This window comes from Puntigrus tetrazona, chromosome 18 (genome assembly GCF_018831695.1).
Source record: "Puntigrus tetrazona isolate hp1 chromosome 18, ASM1883169v1, whole genome shotgun sequence".
NCBI lineage: Eukaryota > Metazoa > Chordata > Actinopteri > Cypriniformes > Cyprinidae > Puntigrus > Puntigrus tetrazona.
The window spans coordinates 25005189-25029400 of NC_056716.1; the positions used below are offsets into that span (position 1 = coordinate 25005189).

At 36.8% G+C, this 24212-nt stretch overlaps 4 protein-coding genes across 11 annotated transcripts; 2 read left to right on the forward strand and 2 right to left on the reverse strand.

Annotated features, from left to right (window-relative positions):
• Positions 1-890: 890 nt before the first annotated feature.
• On the forward strand, positions 891-3276 carry lyve1b (lymphatic vessel endothelial hyaluronic receptor 1b). Of its 2 annotated transcripts, none has more exons than XM_043264198.1 (6): positions 891-1009; positions 1115-1280; positions 1512-1651; positions 1797-2192; positions 2283-2364; positions 2441-3276. In XM_043264198.1, the coding sequence occupies exons 1-6, from the start codon at positions 928-930 to the stop codon at positions 2607-2609; spliced, it is 1035 nt and encodes a 344-aa protein (XP_043120133.1). In that variant the 5' UTR covers positions 891-927; the 3' UTR covers positions 2610-3276. The 2 variants fall into 2 exon arrangements, with proteins under 2 accessions (XP_043120133.1, XP_043120134.1); XM_043264199.1 differs by having other exon boundaries at positions 2286-2364.
• An 822-nt stretch (positions 3277-4098) lies between these two features.
• On the forward strand, positions 4099-8432 carry rnf141 (ring finger protein 141). 2 transcript variants are annotated; one of them, XM_043264439.1, is made up of 6 exons: positions 4099-4229; positions 5202-5396; positions 5836-5944; positions 6098-6279; positions 6386-6493; positions 7202-8432. In XM_043264439.1, exons 2-6 carry the CDS (start codon positions 5263-5265, stop codon positions 7350-7352), a joined length of 684 nt encoding a protein of 227 aa, XP_043120374.1. In that variant the 5' UTR covers positions 4099-4229; positions 5202-5262; the 3' UTR covers positions 7353-8432. The 2 variants fall into 2 exon arrangements, with proteins under 2 accessions (XP_043120374.1, XP_043120375.1); XM_043264440.1 differs by having other exon boundaries at positions 4152-4229; positions 5185-5396.
• Positions 8433-8554: 122 nt separating this feature from the next.
• Positions 8555-20457, reverse strand: ampd3b (adenosine monophosphate deaminase 3b). 5 transcript variants are annotated; one of them, XM_043264435.1, is made up of 16 exons: positions 20309-20457; positions 19522-19620; positions 14599-14821; positions 14346-14523; positions 13453-13618; positions 12986-13205; positions 12410-12539; positions 12133-12327; positions 11921-12052; positions 11632-11795; positions 11255-11381; positions 10735-10898; positions 10496-10616; positions 10212-10385; positions 9975-10085; positions 8555-9346 (listed from the first exon to the last, which is right to left on the reverse strand). In XM_043264435.1, the coding sequence occupies exons 2-16, from the start codon at positions 19574-19576 to the stop codon at positions 9170-9172; spliced, it is 2337 nt and encodes a 778-aa protein (XP_043120370.1). In that variant the 5' UTR covers positions 19577-19620; positions 20309-20457; the 3' UTR covers positions 8555-9169. The 5 variants fall into 5 exon arrangements, with proteins under 5 accessions (XP_043120370.1, XP_043120369.1, XP_043120371.1 ...); XM_043264434.1 differs by lacking the exon at positions 20309-20457 and adding an exon at positions 19743-19863; XM_043264436.1 differs by lacking the exons at positions 10212-10385; positions 20309-20457 and adding an exon at positions 19743-19863.
• A 967-nt stretch (positions 20458-21424) lies between these two features.
• Positions 21425-23776, reverse strand: admb (adrenomedullin b). Of its 2 annotated transcripts, XR_006253122.1 has the most exons (5): positions 23641-23776; positions 23226-23338; positions 23018-23140; positions 22501-22786; positions 21425-22145 (listed from the first exon to the last, which is right to left on the reverse strand). XR_006253122.1 is itself a non-coding variant. In XM_043263903.1 (4 exons), exons 2-4 carry the CDS (start codon positions 23324-23326, stop codon positions 22600-22602), a joined length of 411 nt encoding a protein of 136 aa, XP_043119838.1. In that variant the 5' UTR covers positions 23327-23338; positions 23641-23776; the 3' UTR covers positions 21425-22599. The 2 variants fall into 2 exon arrangements, 1 of the variants encoding a protein (XP_043119838.1); XM_043263903.1 differs by having other exon boundaries at positions 21425-22786.
• Positions 23777-24212: the final 436 nt, after the last annotated feature.

Consider the following 24212-nt stretch of genomic DNA (forward strand, 5'->3'; position numbering starts at 1 on the left):
GGAAGCAGGCTTAATTCAGCAGTCTGTGCTTAACGTCACAGATGCTACACATCAGACTATTAACATTTTCACTTGTACAAAGACACATTTTTTCAGTTGGATAATAAATCATCAAGGACATCAACAATGTTTTACAATTAATTTGACTTGAATTACCAATGGAAAGATGCTATCAAAACACAAAAGAAGATGCAGCTGTATTTACAGTTAAAAAGAAACTACAAACCAGCAGAATACCTGAGTTGTGTGAAAGATCCCAAACTAAGAAGGACGTTAACAAAATACAGGCTGATAAGTGTCTGGCTGTAGATAGAGGATGACACAGACAGCGATATAAGCCACGAGAACAGAGATTGTGCTTACAGGTGCATCTCAATAAACAATTCAGCGCTAATTGTGAAACCTGTTTGTTAAAATGATTTTGTATTTAAAATATAAAATATAAAATATTTTTCTTGTTTACTGAAAAAAAGAAAGAAAGTATATATGTAATTATTTTGCAGATCTATTCTTGTTTTGCTTATGTATTATAAAATAATTTGTTCCATATTCATGCAATGGGCAATGCTGCAATACTGCGTAAGTCATGCCATTAAAGCTCATTCGAACTTGAGACTTTATTTATATATTTAACACAGTCCGATGTGACTATAGAATGGAAGTATTTTTCTAACTTGTCCAAAATGTCTATATGTGCATGATATATCACATGAGTTCAAATATATGTGACATAACTAGTGCACGACCACAGGAAGTGAAAATGTTTTATTTGTCCTCTGACCTAGCTTTAAATGCCCCTATTGTGAAGGTCATCTTACAGATCATCCTCAACCTCCTGTTTCCTATTTTCATGGGTCTCTTTCTGCAGCATCATCAGAATGATTGTGTTCAGACTCCTGGACATTTTTGGTGGCATGTTCTGCAGTCATGGCTAGAGTCTGGTTACAATTATGTCTACCGTTCTTCTTATTTACAAGCGCACTCTGTCTGGATGTGAGTCAAATCCAAGGTAGGTTTACCTTTCGTGTTCTGTTGTTTTAAACTCAATTTTTAATAGTTTTGAATCTATACTTTGGTACATTGTTAAAAACCATCTTTGCCTGGTTGTTTTTAGTTCCTACAAACGATGGAATTTCTGGAGTATTGTTAATCCAATCCAACAGCAATGTGTACAGTTTTAATGCCACCGCAGCCAAAGAAGCATGCGAGGCTATTAAAATGAGAATGGCTACAAAGGCTGAAGTAGAAACAGCAAACAAAAATGGTTTACAGACATGCAGGTAAATCTTTATTTAATGAGTGGCAATGCACAGACATTATAGTCAAATTTAAAATATGAGTGCCTTATATAGTCATTTAGAATAAATATAATATAGGACACAGACCTACAAATACACTAGATACACTAACGTAATGAATTTTGTAGATGCATTGTCACTATCAGAACAGAAGTGTGTGTAATAGTCAGAAATTATATTTGCACTCTTAGAAGATATCTTGTTTTCACACAGGTTTGGTTGGGTTGAGGAGCAAATCGCAGTTATTCCTCGAATCGAGAAAAGCGAAAAATGTGCTAAAAACCAGTTAGGCGTTTCTGTTTGGAGAGCTGACGTCAGCAAAATGTTTGACGTTTACTGTTTTAAGACAGCAGGTATATGTAGGCTATAATATGTTTCTGAAAATTCTTTCATAGTTTAAAATTTGATTGTTTTTTTATGTAACATAACTGTAATCCTAAAGTGTGTAAATAAATCTACTAGGATTGTCAGTAAATTAACTCTCAAAATGCACCTCAGGTTCTGATGGATCATTTGAAACAACATCAAGCAGGCCTCAATCTACAACAGGAGGAACAATGCCATCAAACAACCATTATTCCACTAAATCAACCCATACATCTTCCATTAGGTCAACCTCTACTCCTGTCTACACATCAAGATCCCTGCCTCCACGTACATCCACTCCATCCGCTTCCTCCTCAGCATTTGTAACATTTCGTCTTTCTAGCATCAGAGACAGTTCCAAAGCAGCAACAAGCACTCAGTCTTTTTCATCTCCAAAAATGTCCTCTGAATTCTCAACCTCATCTTCTTCTGCTTCATCCACTCATTTTCTTCTTCAGCATAGCTCAAATCCAACCGGTCATCCTGCACTGTCCCAGACCGCTATGCCTGACAGACCATCCGCTAGAGGTTGGCTTTTGAAACTTGCATCACCTTTTTAATAATTTATTTGCTTTGCACGTATATTTTATCGCTCTCATTTGTCTTTTTATATTTTAGCAGCTCCCAAAACATTAATCATCACTTCCACTGTGTTGCTGTTATTGCTGGCAGCGGCAGGTGCAGCTTGGTATCTCAAAACGTAAGTTTTTAATCCACTGTCATGAGTAAACAGTTGTTACATGCATACTCTTCACTGATTGTGTGCTTTGCTTTAGTAAAAGACAACTGTTTACATCCTGGTCCAGAATGAGGCAAGAAGAGATGAATGAAACCGAGATGTTTAAACGAATAAATGAGAGGCATTGTACGCCAGAACAGACCAGCAAAGGCAACGACAATAGCAAATGCAACTTCATCCTTAAAATGGAACAAGACTCATCCTAAAAATGCTGCATTTTTGTGAAAACTACATTTGGAACTACATTTTTTATCTTTTTTTTAGGCTGGAAAAAGTGGTCAGATGTTAGCCACTTTATTTTTCGTTTGCTGCTCATTTAATTTTCAAATATTATTTTATGTTCAAATGTCCATAACGAATGTAAATACTAGTCTATTCATTACGACGCCGTTTTAGTGCCACCTTCAAAAAAAAAAAAAAAAAAAACAAGAATAATGTCGAAAGATGTTGATGTTTCAAGAATAAAGCTTAAAGTTATAGCCTAATTTTTTGATATATCCATTTGTGCATACAACTGGTCTGGATAAGGAGCATCGGGGGACATTCCAAAATATATGACATATCGTTGTAATCGCTTAAGATTTTTGGTAATTAGTAATTAATTTGTATTATTTATATAAATTATGTATAATTGTATGTATATATATATATATATATATATATATATATATATATATATATATATATATATATATATATATATATATAGTCGCATCAGTGCTAATATTTGAGGATTAAAGGATTAATGTGGCCTACTATTCTTACCTGCTTTGTTGTTAACATATTTTAGGGTGATGTTACCAAGGTAATAAATGTATGTATGTGTGTGTGTTCTTACAGCTTGTATGTTAGTAAAGTGAAATCACATCTTAATATTCATTGTCTTTTTTAATCTTATGGTAAATGTTAAGTTTGATGTCCTAATATAAACTCATCTCTGCACATGTGCTGTGTCATCTGTAGTCTTCATAAGAGACTGCATTTAGTCAGCAGGAGCAATCTGTAGATTACACCAACAAAATGATGTAATCATAGGGAACACACTTTTTCACAACAAACAGGGAAGGACTTGTCAAACCCAGTGAGGAAGCTCATTTTGACGGTGATATCTCATCATAGAGGATCTGTAGGTGGTTAATATTCTGAGCAAAATAGAGGAGAAGAAGAAAAGAGAAAGTGCATCAGTGCAATCACTTGTTTATTTTTTTTTCTTTTTTTTTTTGCATTTCTTTGCATTTTTTTGGAAACAAAATAGCCCATGCCGTCGTTTTCTTTGATAAAGATAAGATAATAATAATAATAATATATAATTCAGAACTGTAAATGGCCCATTTTTATTTGTGTGCACTCACAAAATCAACAAAACGTTATTTTATAAAACAAAGAAAAACATGATGCGTCTAGAAAACATGATGCGCTTCACAAAAATGTTAACATATAACTTTGATTTCTACGATTTAAATTCTCGAAACGTTTGACTTTATTCTCGGATCATTTCGACTGTATTCTCGAAATTTCGACTTTATTCTAAAATATTACGACTATAATCTCGTAATTTTCTTTTCTTTTTTTTTTTAAGGTGGCACTAAAACGCCGTCGTAATTCTTAATAGTGATATATGTAAACATTGTATAATTTTATCGATGATAATAATTTATATTCTTTAAAGTCCTTAGTTGTGGGCTACTTGTTGTCTGGAAGTATTAAGGTTCAAAACATTTTACCGTCGAGCGTGCCCGTGACATCATCAACCTGCGTCAAGGTTTTCTTGTTATCATCTTACTTGTCATCTCGAATATTTGCTTGGATAAAACACATGCCAGCAGGTTTGTGGTCATTGTTTCCCATCTCTCTGGTTTCACGTACGTTTGTAGCTAATACTGAGTGTGGGGTGTATTTTCGTTACGGTCTTTATGTATTGTTTGACAATACACTAGCTGAGCTAACACTAGCAGCTACAGTAAATGTTTTATATAAGCCTCGTCTATTATTTAAAACCGTCTTTTCACATTCTGAAACAAATGTACGTGGTTTACTTGTCTGCTTGGTTGTTACGGTTTTTGAAAGACAGTTTGCTATTGGTAAACGATAGGGTAGGTAAGAAGATAAATAAACACCTGTTCATTGCGAAAGTACTGATGCATATTTGTTATAAATAAATGTTTAATTAATGTCACCAACAAGACCTACATCGATATCTGTAATGTAATTAATAGTATATATAGCCTAAGTAGAGAGGTGAGTCATTTAATATCAGCAGTTTAATATGATTCATCACGTTCACATTTTGTTTCTGTAGGTAACTTGCTGACTAATAAATTAGCCTAAATTTCATTTTGATCAATATTTTAGGGTGAAAGAAAATGTACAGTGTGGGTCATGTTTCATTTTCAAATTCTCTACTATTACAAATTACGTTTTCAGCAAATAAAAAAAAGAATTTTAAAAAGTGCTGGACTGTTATTATCCCTTTGATTTGAGAATGATTCATATAAAATCAAAGCATCTTATAGATTAGGTAGTTTATATTTTAAACAAGAAAGATTACGTGATTAGTGTCACAAAATTACATGTATTAAAAATTATCTACATAATTCAATTTTTAACCAGAGTTCTATTATGAATGCCAGTTTTTCCATGTGGTCTCGAAGGTTTTGGACCCAACCATCTATGAACCCTATAAACAAATATTTGAGTTCTGTGACGGGCCATAATTTCTTTGAACACCTTTAAGCACATATTAGAGTTTTGAACTTCACACTGCATGATGTGTCATGTCAGCATTCTCTCTTATCTAGAGCCTCCAGCAGTGAATGAGGTCTAGAGTTGTTTTGGAGCAACCCTCCATCTGGAGCCAAGATGGGCCAGCAGCTTTCTGGCCAGGCAGTGACCAGACTCCCTGAGAAACTGATCAAACATGTGGGGCTAGTGCGCGACAGTGGCTACCTTACCTATGATGAGTTCTTGGGTCGTGTGGCAGAGCTCAATGATGTGTGAGTGAGGCGTTAGGAAATATTCAGACTTTAGTACATCATTACAAAAAACCTACAATCTGCAAGGCGCTTGCAATAGGATTGTGCAATGTCCAATCCAAAAAATGTAAAAAAAAAAGCTACAAGATTTTGTTAGCATGATTTTGGTATTCTGTTTAAACTTGTACAGATTTTTACCACTTGTCACAATGACAATGCAATTCATTAAACTCTAAAAATCAGTGGTTTTATGTTAATTAAATAATAATAAAGAAAAATAACATTAATAATATTTTTTAAATAATAATAATAACATGAAGGCTTTTAAATAATGAATAATTGCATACTTTTTAAAAAGGAAAAATACTACAAATATTGAAAAACAATATTTCCTTTTTAAAACATGATCCAGCTTGAAGTGATGTAATAGGTAATATGATTTCATTTTTGTTATACACAGAACTGCTAAACTAGCCTCTGGCCAAAAGAAACATCTGTTGTTTGAAGTACAGCCGGGATCTGATGCAACGGCATTATGGAAGGTTGCTGTGAGAATAGTGTGCACCAAGGTGAGATTAATCTTAATTTATGGGTGGAATATATTAAAATGATTTTCAAGCTAAATAATAATCGTTTGTTCTGCACTGCAAATTTGAATTGTCTGATTGATGTTTGTCTAGGGTGGGATGGAAATTGTTACTGCTCTCACTGTGTGCTTGTAGATTAACAAGGAGGATGGAATGGTAGAGGCCTCTCGTATTATGAATCTGTACCAGTTTATCCAGCTCTACAAAGACATCACCAGCCAGGCAGCTGAAGTGTTTTGTTCAGAGGCTGCAGCAGAGGGATCCTCCGGACCGCTGTCATCAGAAGACACCTGCCAGGCCAGCATGTGGATGGGCAGGTACTTTTAAAGATTGCGTTTGTTCCGTTTACCAAATCTGCACCTAACGCAATGATGCATAATAGATGACTCATTGTCTCATCGAGTATAATTTTCTCTCTAACAGGGTCAAACAGTTGACTGATGAGGAAGAATGCTGCATCTGCATGGATGGGAAAGCAGACCTTATTCTGCCCTGTGCTCACAGTTTCTGTCAGAAGTGTATTGACAAGTGGTAAGAATGTGTGATTCATTATCGCGATTTATGAACGGATCAGCCAAATAATGGAAATTCTGTCATTTACTCACCCTCGTGTTGCTCCAAAGCTGTATGACTTACTCTCTTCTGTGGAACACAAAAGAAGATATTCTGAAGGATTTTGGTTCCCATTGACTATCATTTTATAGACAAAAATGGAAGTCATTGGGAACTGAAACTGAAATATTCTTTCAAAATAACTCATTTTGTGATCATTAGAAAAATACAGGAGGATGAGGATGAGTAAAATAATTTGTGAATTTGTATTTTTGGGTGGACTATTAAATGAATCCGTTAAATACTTACAACTGTCATCCTTTACTCACCCTCATATTGTTACTTCCAAACCTGATTTACTTTCTTTCATGGAACACAAAAGCAAAAAACTTTGGCCAAAATTTTTCACATTTGTAAACTGAATCAAAGGTTTTCCAAACCAAATAATTTTTTTTCAAGACCAACACCAATAAAATGTATATTATATTATATATTATATTATCTATAGAGAACAAAACCATAAAATCTCAAAATGACTCATGTATGTCAAGAAGTAGACCATCTGAAAGTAAAAAGAAAAAATGACAAACAGGTTTAGATCAACATTATGACCTTAAAGAAATCTGATAAATCATTTTAATCAGCCATGACAAATCCAGCTCCATTGTGTGTCTGTGCCTCATATAGGAGCGGTCAGAGCCGAAACTGCCCCGTCTGCCGGATTCAGGTGACTGCCGCTAATGAATCATGGGTCATGTCAGATGCTCCCACAGAGGAAGATATAGCTGGGTACATTCTCAACCTAGCGGATGAAGCCGGACACCCACACAGACCTTAAAATGAAGCACTGTGCCACTGACATATTCACTGTCTCCCCATAACAGATGACCTTCTTTAAACAGTTATTTCATAGGGTGACTGTGGGTATTTGTTGCACTATATAGTGTCACTCACTGAAGGCAATAACTGCTGAGTTTTTGACTTTTTAATATACTATTTTTAGGTTAATGCATCATATTATAACACCTGATCAATTCATAGACGTGACTGTGAACTGTATGTTGGTAAATGCTAAACAAGATGTAGCTGTGAAACAACTTTATTTCCTTGTTGCACTTGCCGTCTTATCTCGTTTGTGAAGTAATTGCACTTAAGTGCGTTTGTTCCGTAAAGGCCTTGTAATACCTGAATAAGCGTCACAGTGTCAGCATGTGCAACGATTTAGTATTGATGCTGTAATTCAGTCACACATGATTCAGTGACATTAACTGTACAGTTGATGTGCATTTATAATCTTAGGTTTAACAGAACAACTATAGTGATCTGTTTGACTTGGACTTCTTATCTGTATGCAAGTTGGATGAAATGTTAATTATAGGGCATGACTCTCATAACATTCATTATGAAACATAATAAGGATGGATTAACATTTGGGATAATTTGCTTGTTTTCCTTAGTTGCAAATGAAAGCTTTATTTTACAGGGCATCATATTATAGGTTAGTCACCTTTTTATATATTTGTTTTCTGGTTTGAAATCCTAGACTTTTCGTTCCGCACTTTGTTTGAGAGAGACTGTGAATTTGTGGGCTTGGGGAATTCACTTGTATTATAAATAATATGTATAGATCAAACTTTATATGTAAATCTAAATATGCGTGGCAGTTTATTAAGATTTAATCTAGTTTATTAAGATCCACTAATCTAGTTTTAAAAATGTGTTTATTTCTGCAATATTCTCATGTTTATAGAGGTAAGACTGAATGGTTAATGATTTATTGGAGAAAATGACACTAGTTGCTGTTTTCTATTGTGAGAATGTTCTTTCAAAGGAGAGTTCTTTTAATTATGGACTGAACTGATATTTGTTGTTCTCTTTTCTTGTATAAATATCGAATAATAAAGTAAATTGCATATTTTGTTCTAGCTAGTTTTTGTTTGAAGGCTGTAGCAGTTCATAGTATTTCCACTGGGGTGCAGTGTTGTGCAAATAAACCATTTTTGTACTTATCTGGAATATTAAGTCACACCATGAAAGGCATTTTTTTGACACCACCTTATTTATTTTACTTTGAAAGCAGCAATCAAATACCGCAGAATACATTCAGGCATTATTCCTTAACAAAACGGCTTAACCAACTCTGTTGTACAAAGTGTGCAAGTTCACAATATTTTGTGAAAAGAATAAAACGCCACCCTATAGGTTGCCCAACAGAATAACAGCCCCAAAATCTCAGGTTACAAAACAAACTAGTTTATCAAGGCAGATTTTTTTCGTTTGTGCTCCACTACCTTTTTAAGTGTTTCTGAACAAGAGAACACATTGTTCAAATCACAAACCCTGACGAAAATGTAACAAACGTATGCTCCGTCAAAGCATAATTTTTCAGGAACCATGCAAAACACAGGAACGTTTTATCAAAACTTCCAATAAAAAAAACAAACAAACAAACAGATCTGAGATATATAATGGATATATTCATTCTGTAAGGCACTATGGGAAAGGTTATGTCCATCATAAGGCACCAAGACGTGTGGCTCCATGACTTGCTGCCAGAATTATGTATTTATTACCTGTAGCAAGATAAGGTTTTATGCTGATGTCTGGTCCCCTCATAAGGACCCATGTTCTAGCCTCTCTGTCACCCTGCCATGTTTACGTGGCTTTTTCAGCCACTGATTCTGACTTGACAGCATCCACCAGGAAGCTGAGCTCATTGCACAAGGTCTCGTGCCGATAGGCCATACGGATCTGTGCCACATTTGTCTTACGGATGTCATTTCCCTCTGGTCCATCCTGTAGATAATTCTCACCCAGGAAGTGTTTCTTCTCCTGCAAGGGAAATTTAAATGTCAGGTTAATCTAGAAATTTTGCTTTTTATGTGTGTCTATGAAAGGTTCCGTTAATGTTGGAATGTGTTTAATAACAGCACTGAAGGATTTTTCTTTAGAAAATATTATGGGTTAAGTAACTCAATAGCATCTGTCGCATACATTTTTCAAATGTTCATTAAAAAAATAATAACAGTTTGGGTTACAGTGAGGTATTTGATGTGAATAGGACCAAATCAGAAATTTCAAAATACTCGCTGCTTTAATTGTATAGCCACAACAAAATATGCAGGTTGACATGATTTTTCTGCTCTGTGTAAAGTTATGTAAAGCTGTGTTACCATGACCATAAACTCTAAATGGTCGTAAATACTAATGACATGAAGTCTAAAACACTAAAATAACTGTAAAATGATTTAGACTGCTTTACAGATCAATATTTTATTACCTTAAAAGCCTCACATTTGATCTTTGGATTCAAATTTTTAGTTTTTTTTTTATTGTTAACAGAGGACAAGCTGAAACTATTTGTAATCTGAACCCACAATATGGTATTAAAACTAAGTAATTTAAGTCATTTAAAAGATTAAAAAAACCACTGCTTTACAGGGTAGGACAGAGAGAGTACCTGATGAGACAGACCGCTCTGAAGCACACTGTTTCTGGCGATCTCACACACATCACACGTGCTCAGTTTCCAAAGTTGTGCCGCAATGGCATACTCCTCCATCAAAGCCTCCTGCAGGTGCATAAACAACATAAAATCACATCACTAGACTGCACTCAGATGTAGATTGATAATTAACTCATTGAGTGTCAGTGTTTGATTCCATGCACATCATTCCCAGAAACTGCTCTCCCCGACCTTTGTGTAGTGAAACTGTAACGGGTCATCCGTGGAGAGAGACACACACAGGCCCTTTTGCAGGAACTCCCTGAGGGGATTCTTAGAATACTCCAGGAACAGGCTGTTATTGCTGAGTGGAGACATGGCAATGGGCACCTGGGCCAAATAATACAGGTACTGCAGAACAGGGCTCTGTATCGAGAAATAATCATGCGAAGAGACTACATTAGCACTGTTTGTCATGACTTCTTTGTTGTTTGGTGGTTTGATGTGTGCACAGACAGCCCATCGTTGAGACTGACCTTCTTCAGGTTGAGTCCGTGAGAGATGTTGTCAGCTGTGAGGAAGGCTGACACCAGATGAGTGATGGATCCTGCCTCGCCACAGTGAGGACGGAACTGGAAGGTATTAAGACCTCGTTCCCTAAAAACATCAGTTATAAAGCTTTCGGTAAAATATGAGGGGAATAGCTTGCTTTTTAATTCTGTGATGACAATGGAATTTGAATGCTGAAACCAGCTTAAACTTTATAGCGACTTACTTTCGAAGGTTGTTAAGGACCATGATGTTGGCATACATGTGGAAGAGGTAGTAAGTGTACGGTGGGTTTTCCTCCATGGTCCACTCCTCTGGTTTTGGACTCTTATAGGTGAAAATGTGATCGCTGTGTTTGGACTCATCATCCACACTGTCAAACCCTGTCACCTGTAGGAAAACCACGTTTTGCCCATGATTTATATAAAAACTGAGCGGGCTGTTCAAATATAGAGATATCAACATGTGAGACATCCACCACACATTGAGTACATTTTTGATTTGGGCGTAATCCATGATTTCTGTTGTTTGTTTTTGTGATTTTATTGTGTGTGACAATTGTACATGAAGTCATAGTCATCTGAGAAGGATTTAATTGCTCAGAAGGGACTTGGCATGAAAGCTTGTTCCCCTAGTAAAATGACTGTTTTGTGTTAAAGCTGTTAATTGCCCTGTTGGTTACTAAATGTTCTAATGTGGTATGAATCTGCTCTGACTGGTCTTGCCAGCTGTGATGAAGCACTTACATGTTTGAGGAAGACGTATGTTTCTTTGTGTTTCTGAGGATTAATGGTGGCTTGAAACAGTGGGAGGAAGATGTTCTCTAGCATCTTGGCGAAATTGGCGAAAATCTTCTTTGATCTGAAAATATCACTAAAGAAGCAGAATTAAAATAAAATCTTTTCCATACATTTCTAAATATCAGCGTAGTTTCAGATGTGGTATATTGATGTTTGTGTAAGTAATTTATTTTTAAATAATTAAGTAAAAAACATAAAAAAATAATATTAAATATTGTATATGCATTTCCACTATGTTTTCAATATTTCATGCATATGTATACAATACATTATTTTATATTTTATTTAATTGGTATGTTAAGTTACATTTGAGGGGGACTTACTAGATCCTGGGCACCTGTATGATCCATCTCATGTTAGGAGAGTGCAACTTTTGCTTGATAAACCATTTGGACAGGTTGTCCCACTCTTCAGGTGCTCGGCCGTAAATTGAGAGACGGGGTTCTGCATGCTGATATTTACTTTCTTCCAGATCCTGAGCAACCTCCTGTGCAGAACAGTAACAATTTGATTGCTTCCTGCTTAAAAAATGATCTGAATGCTCTGACAACTGTAGTTTATTTTAGCTAATGTGTTAGTTGTTAACCCAGCAGGTGACTTGATAAGTCTTACCTTGATGAGACGTGCAAAATATTCTCCATTGATGTGGTTATCGCTTTTGATGTAGATCTCTCTGAGCTCGCTAGCACCTACCGGGTTGTATTTGGAATTAAATTTATCAAAGCGATGGAACGTTTGTCTGCCCTGTAACAAACAATAACGCAATTTATAAATTACAGGTCTATTCAGCTTAAAATGCAAATTAAGGCATGTAAAATACGTACCGCGTGTACATCCAATGAGTCTACTGTGAGATCATATGGGTCCATTTTCAGACTTTCAAACACCTGTTTGAGGGTGAACTTCTTTCCTCCCTTCTCCAGCACCACCCGGTCTGCTTCTGTCTTATAAGTGTCCTTGATGAACTTTAGTAGGTGCTTCTGGTTCATGCAGGCAGCTGCGTGGATGTGCGTATCAACCTGAATATTCACAAATATTAACATTTAGAAGTGAAAAGCACTATAATACAGTAAGTAGTGTAATCCAATAAATTAGAAATACCTTTCTGACATTGTAGAAGTCTCTGTGAGGAACGCTTTTGAGTTCCTTTAACTCGGCCATCTCATTAAGCATTTCATGTAGATGGAACTTGGACATCAGGAAGTTAAGCCTTCTGTGACAATAGGTCTTCCTGTATAAGAGAAAATGTCTAAATAATGTATTTCCGTTTTTTGCTGAATATCACCTTTCCTGTTTATTATTTAAATGCAGTGTTAACAAATTGAGATTGCATTGTGTCAAAGGAATAGTTCACATAAAAATACAAAATTGGCTAAAAATCTTGCTTCACAGAATGTTAACTGACGGACTGGAGTTGTGTGGATTATTGTGTTTTTATCAGCAGTTTGTACTCTCATTGTGACGGCACCCATTTACTGCAGAGGATCCACTGGTCAACAAGTGATGTAATGCTATATTTCTCCAAATCTGTACTGATGAAGAAACAAACTCATGTCTATCTCGGATGGCCTGAATGTGAGTGCATTTTCAGCAAATTTTCATTTCTTTCTAAACTGTTTTTTTTTAAGTTAGGGTGTGAGGTTTTGCAGAGGAGAAGCATGACATGTCGAAACTCACGTTGGTCCATCTGCGATCATGGCAAGGACATGGCTCATGTCAATAGCAAAGGTTTCCAGGTCAGGATATGGCAAGCTCCGTGGCTGATCTTGTTTTAACGCATCTTCATTATCATAGACGTGTATGATTCCATCTTTCATCCTCAGGGAGTAGTTCAGATTCTGAGGAAGGTCTTCCATACTGTAAGGATCCTCACCCTCACTTGGAGCGGGGCAGATATCTGTTGCCATGGAAATAAAGCATAAAGGGAACTTTTAGAGCTGATGTAATATTATGTTTATGTCCTACCATGAAAATGAATGATTGTATAGTATCGATTTCACAAACTTAATAAAAAACCTACAGTGTTTCTGAGACAGAATATGAAGGATTCAGGCAGTAAATTAACACTAACATCATCCCATTATCGCTATAGGCCTTTAAACAGTTAACTGTGTATTACTGCTGCATGCACGACAATGACATACCCGGCAGCACTTCTTCCTCCTCGCTCCATTTCTCATTATTGGCACTCCTTAGAAACTTGGCTGTAGTCCTGGGAAAGCGGTGATATGCCAGCCGAGAATATTTTTCTCTGATGAAGAGTGCTGTCAGCAGGGTTTTTGCAGCTTGCTCATAGTCCTCGACTGTAATCTGTTAGAAGTGATCATAGATGAATTGACATTGTCAAAGGTTTAGGTTGGTAAGGTTTTTTAAAATGAAATGAAATGAAGTATGTTGAAAGTACATTTTTAATAGATTTCTAAGTACTTTTTTTTTTTTTTTTTTTAGCTTGAAGAGGCTCAAAAGAAATGGTTTTATTTAAAATATCTGTTAATGTATTTAAGAGTTTTGACTGTCAACTTAATGCATCCTTGCTGATCAAAAGTTTTAAATTCTTAAAATAAAAAAAGCCCAAACCTGTAACTGTATTAGTGTACACCTCTACACTATTTATGTTTAGGTTTTATAAAAGTAACAGATGTAACACATACAAAATAGTCTGTTCATGCACCAACATAACATGAACATCCAAACAGTAATCCTAGCATCATGCACACTCAGTCATAACGCTTTCTTCATAAATTTGTCTACTAATCTAACACCGCATTCAAAGTATTTGACTTTGAAAACACACCTAAACTAGTCATGCAAATAATAACTGAACTGATGTCACTGGCCTCAGTAATTTATAGCTGTTTGACTCAAATTAAATGCCCAATCCTGTTTATCCACTTTTTTAAATTGCTCCTTATATTACTGTGTGTGTGTGTCTAAATATAAATACATATATGCATTATTATATAGACTATACACATTGTTATATATTTAACGTACGGTATTTAAAGTTCATGCATATATAAAATAATTTGTTTCCTACCCCTGCACAGTAGTCTCCACTGATGGTGACCCTCTGGAATTCTGGGATATTGATTGGAAGGGCTTCTGTAGGTGAGGATGGGGTCAGCAGGGGTGAAATCACAGACATAGCCCATTCTGGAGCAACTGGGATTTGCAAGGAAATCGACTGGGATCGCATCAGCTTGAAACTCTGTTTCCTAAAATGGAGCATAATAAATAAATTTTCAATGCATACTGGTTCTGTGTCCTGTACAATATTAGAATTTACTGACCTCTTGACTGACTCCTCAGACTTCTGCTCCTCTATCTCTTTGCGTAGCTCCCACTCCTTGGCCTGATGCAAGCCAATGGGACAGTCCTCAGGAACGGTAAACATGGACAAGGTGTTTTTAGTGTCTTCTTCCTTCAGAGCTGAAGCGTAGACTTTCTCAGCCAAGAGTCGCACTCTCTCATCCACCTCGTGGAGGGAGATCTTTGTAAACTGACGCGGCATTTCTGCAAGGAGTGGTGCCAATAAGGAGATAAACGCCAAGAATGCTGGTTCTTTCTATTATTAGTTAATGATCAGGTTCTAGGAACAGTCTGTTATGTACATTGTGTACATTTGTTCAAAGTTTTCAGAGTGTACTCTGGGTGTAACCATTTTCATCAGCTTCTCAGTCTCCAATCACAAGCCTGTATCTATTCCACAAAATCCCTTACCATGCTCAAACGAGACTAAATAGAAGTGTACTGCGTGTTTGTGTTATGTGAATAACCATAAGGAGTGGAGTTACTAACATGTTGCCAAGACCTGACAACTGAAATTCTTACAACATAGCATAAGAAATGAAGTGCTGTATTTTGCCATAATGTAAATCCATTTTTGAAGGTGGCAAAATGAATTTAATTTAATGTGGCAGTGAAATATATATGCGTATGTGTAAGCCAATGTGGTTTTGCAACTGCACAAATCATGGTTATAAACATGTCCTCAAGTATCTGTCTACGCAGTTCAGGTTTCACTCTGCGTCTTGTGCCTTGGTTTTAGTCAGGTATCTGAGAGGTCTGCGAGTCCTGAGTCGGTCACTAGATTTCCAAAGTATCAGATCGGTTGTTGTTGCGTCCTCTCACAGGAAACTGCACATGGTGCACGGAAAGCACATCATGCATCTTTATTTACCTAGCAGGCAATAGAGTTGTTTAAAGGGATAGTTCACCCAAAAATTAAAATTACTGTATATTTTACTCACCCCCAAGCCAGGGAGTGTATGCTAGGTGACTTTCTTCCTTAAGACAAACACAGTCTTTTTATATATTTATCCTGGCTCTGCCATGATTTTGAAGCTCCATAAGTCAGATATATCCAGAAGTACTGCGATGTAAAACTAACCTATGTGCCTCAGGGGGGTTATCACATGTCATACGTTGAGTCAAAAGTCAGCAAAGATGCGCTCTCAGGGATGCGCATGCGGCCATTGCTGGAAATCAGTTATTTAGATTATAGTTTTAAAACTAGAAATATTTTTGTTACAAAAAACCATCAATCTGCTTCAGAGGACATGTGATAACCCCCTGGAGGCGTATAGGTCAGTTTTCCAGCACAGTACTTTAACATTTACAGAGCTTCAAAATCATGGCCATTATTCACCAGGATCATTTTTTTAAAAAAACTCTGTTGTGAGATTGTGAGAAATCTAAATGAGGACATTTATCAAGATCATGTCAAACATTGTCCTTTCATATATCAGAAGACTTGAACAACTAACACTGTGAGGCAGAAGTTTATGCAGCACATTTACAAAGTGTAACTTTGTGGTTAGGTTTAAAATGCAACACTGTATAAAAAGGCACACAAAAGGCAAGAAAACTGTTGTTAAAGTTTTTTTTTTTTTTTAACACATTCATACAGGTTAATAAAAAAATGATAAGATATAAATGAAATATTTAATGCAAATTTTTAACAGTTGCAGTTGGTTTCTTTTGAATTCCAAAATATGGAAATAAATAATTTTTAACACAATAATTGCTGTTCAACTGACAGCCTTAGTGGTAAACAGCAAGGCTATCTTACTATATAAATCTTTATTTAAAGATTTATATGGCAAGTAAAAACAGTTCTGTCAACTTTATAAAAAGTAAATATTTAGTGATAATTCAAAAGTTAACAAATTAACACTGGAAACAACATGTTGTTTTAGTAATATGCATAATATTTTCCTCGCACAATATGGGCTTCTATTTATTAAATTATATTACAACCATTATATTTTAATGTATAAAAAGGATTATCAAATTTAATTTAAATGTCATTGTTTTAAGGCACTGTCTGCTGCTTTTTTCTTTGTCTCACATGCTCTATACCATAAGTAAGAGAGTGACAGTTACCCTCAGCAGACAAACCACAGCACACTTCCTCCACACAGACTCCCAGTGCTATCAGTTAACTTCATTTACATCCTGTCCAGTCTTGGCCCCCGTCCTGTTTCCCATATCACATCAGAGATTACATCTGTTTAACGGAAACTCTATGCTTATAAAGCATAGGAAAGTAGGTCGGGCCTAAACCTATAAACAGTTTTTAATAGCAAATGGGGTTATGAAGTCAAATGCGAGTTTGTTGATTCCCACCCCTGTTGACATGTAACTGGATATTACACCACACTGTCAACAGTCCACAAGCCTTGGATATAGATGCGTGACAAGCCTGTCAGATAGATGACCCCAGACTGCTCCCAGCCCTGCCCATCTAGGAAACCTACATGCCAGACGTCACTTTCACCACGCTTTTAGAACACATAGAAGTAAACCCCTCTTAATAGATCTCAATCAAAGTGAGAGAAAAAGAGAGAAAATATCTTACTGTACAAAATCAAATATACGTATGTAATATTTTATCATATAATTATTTCTGTATGTAGAGAAAGAAACATGTTTTAAAGTAAAAATAATATATATTACTTCTGTAAGTTTTTTTATTTTATATATTATTTATTTGTAGTGCTGTCAAACTAATAAAATAATGGGTAATTGCATCAAAAAGTTTTTTTTTTTTTTTTTACATATATCCATACACACACACACACACACACACATTTAATACATAAACATAATGTAACATTTGTAAACTAAATTTGTAATTATTTCTATATTAAGAGATCAGAATAGTAGAAGTAGAATGAAAATCAATCAATTATATATTATATATATATATATATATATATATATATATATGTGTGTGTGTGTGTGTGTGTGTGTGTGTGTGTGTGTGTGTGTTTGTGTGTGTGATATTATTAAAATAAAAATGACAGATAAAATCATATGTTATTAAAATAATTACATTCAGTTGGAACATATCATACACAGTAAACAGTTTTGATAATTACTCATTTATTTTAACCCATCTCTAAACCATTAGAAATACCCATTTAAGAAGCATTGTGCTTTTTTTTGTTTAACACGTGCAACCAACATTTCACCTTTCTATTGAAAAAAAAGCTTGTCACAATTTAGCTCCTGCTTTGGTTTGACCCTTCCAATGTCCAGTCTTTTGACTGTCTCTGACCCCTATTATTCTGCTTGAGCACCCCCATTGTACCAAATGTTGGAATATACACTTTCTCTTACCTTCAGCACCTATTTTTGCCATGGTTTTACTGGATCTCTGTGTTTGGACTTCCTATTTTCCTGCTGCTTTCTAACTGTGGTCTTCACTTCTAGGGCTTCAGTGTTTTCCAATCTTGAGTATCCCGCTCCCCCCTATTTAAAGCGTCTGACAGCATCATGTCAGCAGAGAGCTTGGCTGGATGTCACAACAAGTAGCGAGCTGAACCTGAGACCCTTCTAAACGCTGGCATGTTGCGAGCTTTTCCCTGCCCCTATGTGTAGGGAATAACATTGACTTGGCCCTGACTCACCTATGTTCCAGAAACATTACTCAGCCTTTAAAAGGAAGACTGCATATGCTATGGCTTAACGTGCAATATACACTGGCACTAAGAGCCATGTTTACATTCCCAAGCTCAACCTTAGCAACTTGTCATGTATGAAAGCCCAACCTGATTTCAAACCAACCCAAGCCAACTAAGCCGTACCCTGCATAGGTAATCAGAGTCACAGGTTATTCCTTTTTAAGTAAACACAGCTCATACACCAAAGTATACTGTAAGTGCAGTATTATTAGCAGGCTTCTGGAAAGCACAAGCTGACGCGCACATGTCCCAGACGAATAACTTGTTTCAAACATCATCACTTAAAGTCATAATCAGTATTTATACACCACTGCGGATGACGTTACGCTCACCTTGTTTTGCTAGACCTTGAAATGAGCATAAAAAACACAACACATTCTCAAAACACGCCAGTTCAGAGAAACTCCACTGAGAGGATTTATTTACCTGCGCTTTGAGAAGGTCAGCCTATCACAGAGTTGTCTCGGAGAGAGTATGAAGAGGGACAGACAAAACAGCTCTTCTTATTTGTGCCTATTAACACCCTGTCTCCTCCGACTTTTCCTAATTTGTAGGGAAACAATTGGGAGAAGCTGAACTCCGCCCTGCAGAGCAGCACTGACTCTATACCTGCCCATCCTACCGAGCCCATGCCCCCTCCCCTCACCTCACATTTCTCTTTGTCTGAAGGATTAACATAGTTTCTACACCATCTCAAAGGCGGAAGTAGCTTGCTTTAATTTTTTTTACATAAATTTGCTTCCCACAGAGTCCAACATGTTCGTAGCTCGCTTCTTGTTTTGCAGCATTTGATTAAAGTTAACTCTAATTTCATGTAATCAGAGGGTGCAAGCTATTAAATTACAGTGAAGCTATATTAAAAAGCACATAATCCAATTTTATGCATGTCATTATTGCAAACTGTTTTAATAACCTTAAAAAAAACAAACGTTTTTGCAAAGTCATTGAGGCACGCACAAGTCATGTGCACTTGCAAACAGGTTATTTATAGAAACGCACAGGGCTTTTTTGATAGAGCACTTTATGACGTGCTTGTAAAGAATGAGGAGGACACCTTGCCATGCTATGCTTTTAACCTACTTTGACTGAGTGACAGCAGCAGACAATATGTCTGCGAGCCACCTTTTTAGGAGTCTGTACCAGTGGATCCTGCACACTGGCTTTTTACGAAGACAAAAGTGACATAATTTCAAATTCGCATGTAGTGTTCATATGCAATATTATCATATGTTAAGTCAAACTTACCCCTTCCCAAGCTGGGAGTTGACTGTTGCTTGGATAGAGTTCCTTTTCTGCTCATTTTGCACAGAGTAGCAGATTCAACACGATCTATGAAACTTCCACCTGAGAGACAGAAGCAAACTCCTCATGTTCTTAAAATGCATTGCAGGAATATTTCACAAGTTAAAATATATGTGTTGTTATTTTTTTTTTATAAGAATGCTACACTAGCATGGGCTGTTTACCTCTCAGTATTCTTGTGGTGTTCAAAAACAGGAAAAGGAAATTTGTAAGTACCAACAATCTGGCAGATTCTATTGCCGTAAAGTCAAATACAAAAGCAGAACACATAAATTACAGCTAATTCTTAGTGTGTTAACTGAATGTCCTGAGCACTTCTTTGACAGCATTTTACTGCTCCCTTTAAACGCTAGAAAGTCGTTAGTTGTCGTCTTGGCTTATCTACAAGAACAGTTCTCAATAAGGAAATGCCTGAATCTTCAAAACATGCCACCACCCCTGATAAAACTGTACTATCTTTAATCCATCAGTTTTAATAGTTAATCCGGTTTACAAAGGGGGAGATGTAAGAAATGTAAGAAGGAGACAGAGCAAAATTATGTACATGGATTAAGACACAAGAAAGGTAGTGTGGAATTAGGCATGAGCTCACAACAGGTTCAGACCTGCAGGAGATGCTTGAATTAGTTTACTAGCACTTCTTACCACTTACCTATAGCACTTGTAATGTGGTAACCAAACAGCCAAGGGGTTAGTAAGCTTTGTTTTAAAGAGATATTAACCAACTCACCTTACTGGTGCTGACCTTTTCTTGCTGCTTAGCAGTCTTGCTGTCTCTCTCTATCTGTGTGTGTGTGTGTGTGTGTGTGTGTGTGTGTGTGTATGTGTGACTGTCCCCTGAGACACTGTGCTTTTTAGTGCAGTACTCACTGGGTGTGAAGATATGCCTCAAGGCTCTTGCAAGCTACATCTGCAAGTAAAAAATGTCACAACACTTAACCCTTTCAGTGCTTGTGATGGAAACTTCGCTTTTATGAGACATACAAATCTTGTCTTGGTTGGTTTATCCGAGTTTCTCTGAAACTTTAATTTTTGTTTTGCATATCTTCTCGGGATGTTTAAGGAGACTTTTGTAATATAGCATGGGCTTACCGTATATCTGCAGGTAAAATAAATGAGCGCACAAAAGTCAAATTTTGGTTATGTTACTGTGTACACTTACACCTGCCCTTCTAATTTCTATTCATGTGAGCAGAGCACCGGCACTGAGGTGGACTAGAATGGTTACTGATGCTACATTTCAGGCATAACTTATATGTGTCTCTTTTAAATGTTTGATCTGTACACAAATACGCTACACGGACGACACTGACTCTGAGCCCAGCTGCATTTCCGGAGTCTTGAGCGCGGTTTTAGTGAACCACTACAAAACACATATCGAGACCAATTCATCTCAGTATGAGTGGACATTATTTTAAGCATAGTTTTGAAAAGTGCTATTCTTTTAAATGCAGATTTAGTATTAATTAAAAAAAAAATGTGCAAGTGATCTGTTTCGCCTATCTCGTCACGTGAACGATGTTTCTCAAGACTGCCATTTTATCTGTATGTTAAGTGACAGCTGAATTACCTGAACTTTACTTTAGAATTTACCGGTGTTATAGATTTTTCTACTCCTTTTGCTATTTCTAAAATTACGATTAATGTGTTGCGCTTCACGTATATAATAATTGGAGAAAGCGCGCCCTCTGCAGGATTTCTAATGTAGCTCTTGAAGTTCTTATTTTTAATTTTTCCCACAGACAGTTAAATTAAACTGATTTGATTTCATTTAGCTTTTTCGCAGATATTTTAGGTACAAAAAAATATACTGTGTACTGTATACTATTTACATAAGTCACAGCAATTGAAAAGCGAAACTTTTATTGTTTGAAGAAATTAGGCATTTAAAAAATTATATCATGCTAGATGGCATCACAACACACAAGTTTTAAAATTCATTAGATCCACTTTATATTTTATTATTTTACGCTTTTTTTCACGGTAAAATACCGAAAGCTGCCATGTAAATAAAAAGGCAATTTTCTCTTACTCTTGCTGGAGTTTAATAGGTTATTAACAGGTGTCACATTATTGAATGAATCATGAGGGGAGAAAAATGCTTCTCATTATAAAGACATGAACTTATAGGATAAACATCTTATTTCAAAATAAACTATAGATGCCCTTTTTCTTATACAATAGTTTCTTAAGAATACACGTACAGTATGTAGATATAAATATGAACTTTTAAGATACAGTATTTTCATAATATACATCTTTGTACACATTAATAAAAGACTACATAATATTAAAGTGAAATATTGCACAGCTCCCACAGTATATATAAATCAGTCTTCAAGTATGCGGATGTCCTTGAGGACAACAAAATTATTTCTTCCATAAAGAGTTCTCTCTGTCTCTCTCCATTCTTCATCATTGGTCCTCCAAGGTAAATAGCTTTAAGTCGTAAAGGTTAGTTCCTTTGCCCTCTTCTTGCTATTCTCTCTCCGTCCTCTTCAATGTACGTTTGGGCTGGCAGAGTTCTAGGCTGTTCCTTCATTCCTCCAGCAGAGGGCGTATCAGTGCTGCAGAAGAGACAGAGAGTCAAGTCCCAAAGCTCCATTAGAATGACAAGAATGCGAAACACATGCACAGAGCATTGACCACCTATTTCCTGTCGTATTGCCTTAGACCCACACATTTTTTGTGTGTGTGTGTGTGCGTGCAATTTTTTTTCCCCAACTGATAGCAATGCTATTTTTCACAACCACTTTAAGTGACCTGAATCCTTCTCAGTCCAACCCATCAGGCCGAGGAGGGAGAGAAGGATGCTCCACTTGCTCCTTTGTGCCTGAAGAGAGTACACTAACGTTCAGCAAAGGCAGTATCAGAAGTATCTCAGTAAACCGAGCCGACAGAAAGCAAAGGCTCAGGACAAACCGCAGAGGTGTTCCCGGGTTGTTCTGTAATAGAGAGATTGAACCCATGCCAGCTTTAGACGGCCTTCGTGGAAAGTTAGCGCGGGGAGGTTTGATGGATCTACCGTCTCCGCCTCCGTCCATAGCCCTTTGAGCCGATCTTTTCGGGAGGGGCGTTGTTCGTCTTTGTGTTGATTATATTCAGCAGGTGGGCCAGTTCGTGCACTGAGCAGGTGGACAGAACACAGCCCGCTCTTTCCACTCTTTTGACTGAGTAGGCAGGTTCTGTACGTTTTACCCTCACACTCCTGGAGAGAAAAAGAAAGCAGTTAGTTCTCCTGCTCGATCCGGTCTTTAATAATGTGCTCAAATGTTTCACAACGTTTTAGTTGGGCTTTTGAAATGTCATTATTTGTACATTCGAAAGTAACATACCCGATATGTTTGTGAAATGATAAACCGGAATGTTTCCTTGTAATGATAATGATTAGTCAGTTTGACCTTCACATGTGTCTATTCAGTCGAAGAAAGGGACATACCTGCGCAATGGTACAAATGTCTCGCTGTTCCTCTGAGTCAGCAAAGCTGCTGAGTCGCTCTCGCTCCTCTCGGACAAGCTGTGGACTTCTCTCCTCACCCTACCCTGAAGCCAAACACTCAGCCTAGCCGATGACAAGAGAAAGCCATTAGATTTGATTCAAAATCAGGGCGCTTTGAATGAGATGGGCGGTTCAGTCGCGAGCGTACCTTCTCAGACCATCCGTGTTGAGAGGTTTTGCACTCGTGATGCTCGGCAGAAGCGCTGTCAGCACACACCACAGGAAAGCCTTCTGAAGCACAGAGTTCATCGTGAATGGAAACTGCGGAAGAACATACAGAAATGTAATTAGTCATATAATAAGCATGCTCGTTTTCTCTTCTCACACCTCATGAATACTGAGCAAATCTTCCAGTTCCTGGTTGACTCCACACTAGTCATTCTTTTATTGTCAATGTTACACAGAGGTTAAGTTTTGCTCAACCTTGTCATTTCTCAGTATTAAGTCTTATACTTGCCTGTGGAGTCAAGTGCACCTTAGGTGCAATGATAATGACTTGCCATAAAGAAATGTTTTTGACCTTTGAGGTCACCGAAGCCAGTTAAGAAACCAAGAAAACATACCTGATAATTTCAGTCGGTCTCCAGAATTGACTCGAAAAGTGTTGATGGTGAAGTCCGTATTATTGTGTATTTCCAAGTAGCATCCAGAGCTTGGCTGGCTAGGGATGAGTATTCAGCTGTGACACTGCTAATGGTCTGAGTTTCACAGAAAAACCTGAGTGCTTTATATACTTTACAGGGGGTGGGAAGGGGCGGGAGTTGTCTTGAGTGATAGCAGCCACATCCCTGTTCAAAACTAGCCAACAACTTTACGTGCCCTGTCTTAAAAGGATGGAATATAACCCCTGAGAGAAATCATTACTTCAGCATTCCTGTGATATTGTTTTTAATTAGATGACACCATTTGTTTTGGTTCCGAATTATTTTCATATCTCCTGCTTGTCTGTATTCACAGGGTCAGACTTGGGGAGGTTTTGAATTGTAGATGGACAGACAGAATCGTAGATGGAAAGATTCATTTACCAGACAAATATGCTTCAGAATCAGCCTTGTAAACATCTGATGATTAACTTCCTGCAAAGCATCTGGAATGCACATCTAATTGGTGATCCAGTTTATTTCAAATGATGTGA

Excerpts from the sequence above, each read along its gene's own strand:
- lyve1b (XM_043264198.1), top strand. The coding sequence starts at position 928 with ATGGCTAGAGTCTGGTTACAATTATGTCTACCGTTCTTCTTATTTACA. Across the intron at positions 1,010-1,114 it reads GGATGTGAGTCAAATCCAAG|TTCCTACAAACGATGGAATT; the intron begins GTAGGTTTACCT and ends GGTTGTTTTTAG. Across the intron at positions 1,652-1,796 it reads TTACTGTTTTAAGACAGCAG|GTTCTGATGGATCATTTGAA; the intron begins GTATATGTAGGC and ends AATGCACCTCAG.
- rnf141 (XM_043264439.1), top strand. The coding sequence starts at position 5,263 with ATGGGCCAGCAGCTTTCTGGCCAGGCAGTGACCAGACTCCCTGAGAAA. Across the intron at positions 5,945-6,097 it reads TGAGAATAGTGTGCACCAAG|ATTAACAAGGAGGATGGAAT; the intron begins GTGAGATTAATC and ends GTGTGCTTGTAG. Across the intron at positions 6,280-6,385 it reads GCCAGCATGTGGATGGGCAG|GGTCAAACAGTTGACTGATG; the intron begins GTACTTTTAAAG and ends TCTCTCTAACAG.
- ampd3b (XM_043264434.1), bottom strand. The coding sequence starts at position 19,848 with ATGTGTTCTGCTTTTGTATTTGACTTTACGGCAATAGAATCTGCCAGA. Across the intron at positions 19,621-19,742 it reads CACCACAAGAATACTGAGAG|GTGGAAGTTTCATAGATCGT; the intron begins GTAAACAGCCCA and ends TCTGTCTCTCAG. Across the intron at positions 12,328-12,409 it reads ACTTCTACAATGTCAGAAAG|GTTGATACGCACATCCACGC; the intron begins GTATTTCTAATT and ends GTGAATATTCAG.
- admb (XM_043263903.1), bottom strand. The coding sequence starts at position 23,326 with ATGAACTCTGTGCTTCAGAAGGCTTTCCTGTGGTGTGTGCTGACAGCG. Across the intron at positions 23,141-23,225 it reads AACACGGATGGTCTGAGAAG|GCTGAGTGTTTGGCTTCAGG; the intron begins GTACGCTCGCGA and ends GTCATCGGCTAG. Across the intron at positions 22,787-23,017 it reads ACATTTGTACCATTGCGCAG|GAGTGTGAGGGTAAAACGTA; the intron begins GTATGTCCCTTT and ends TTTTCTCTCCAG.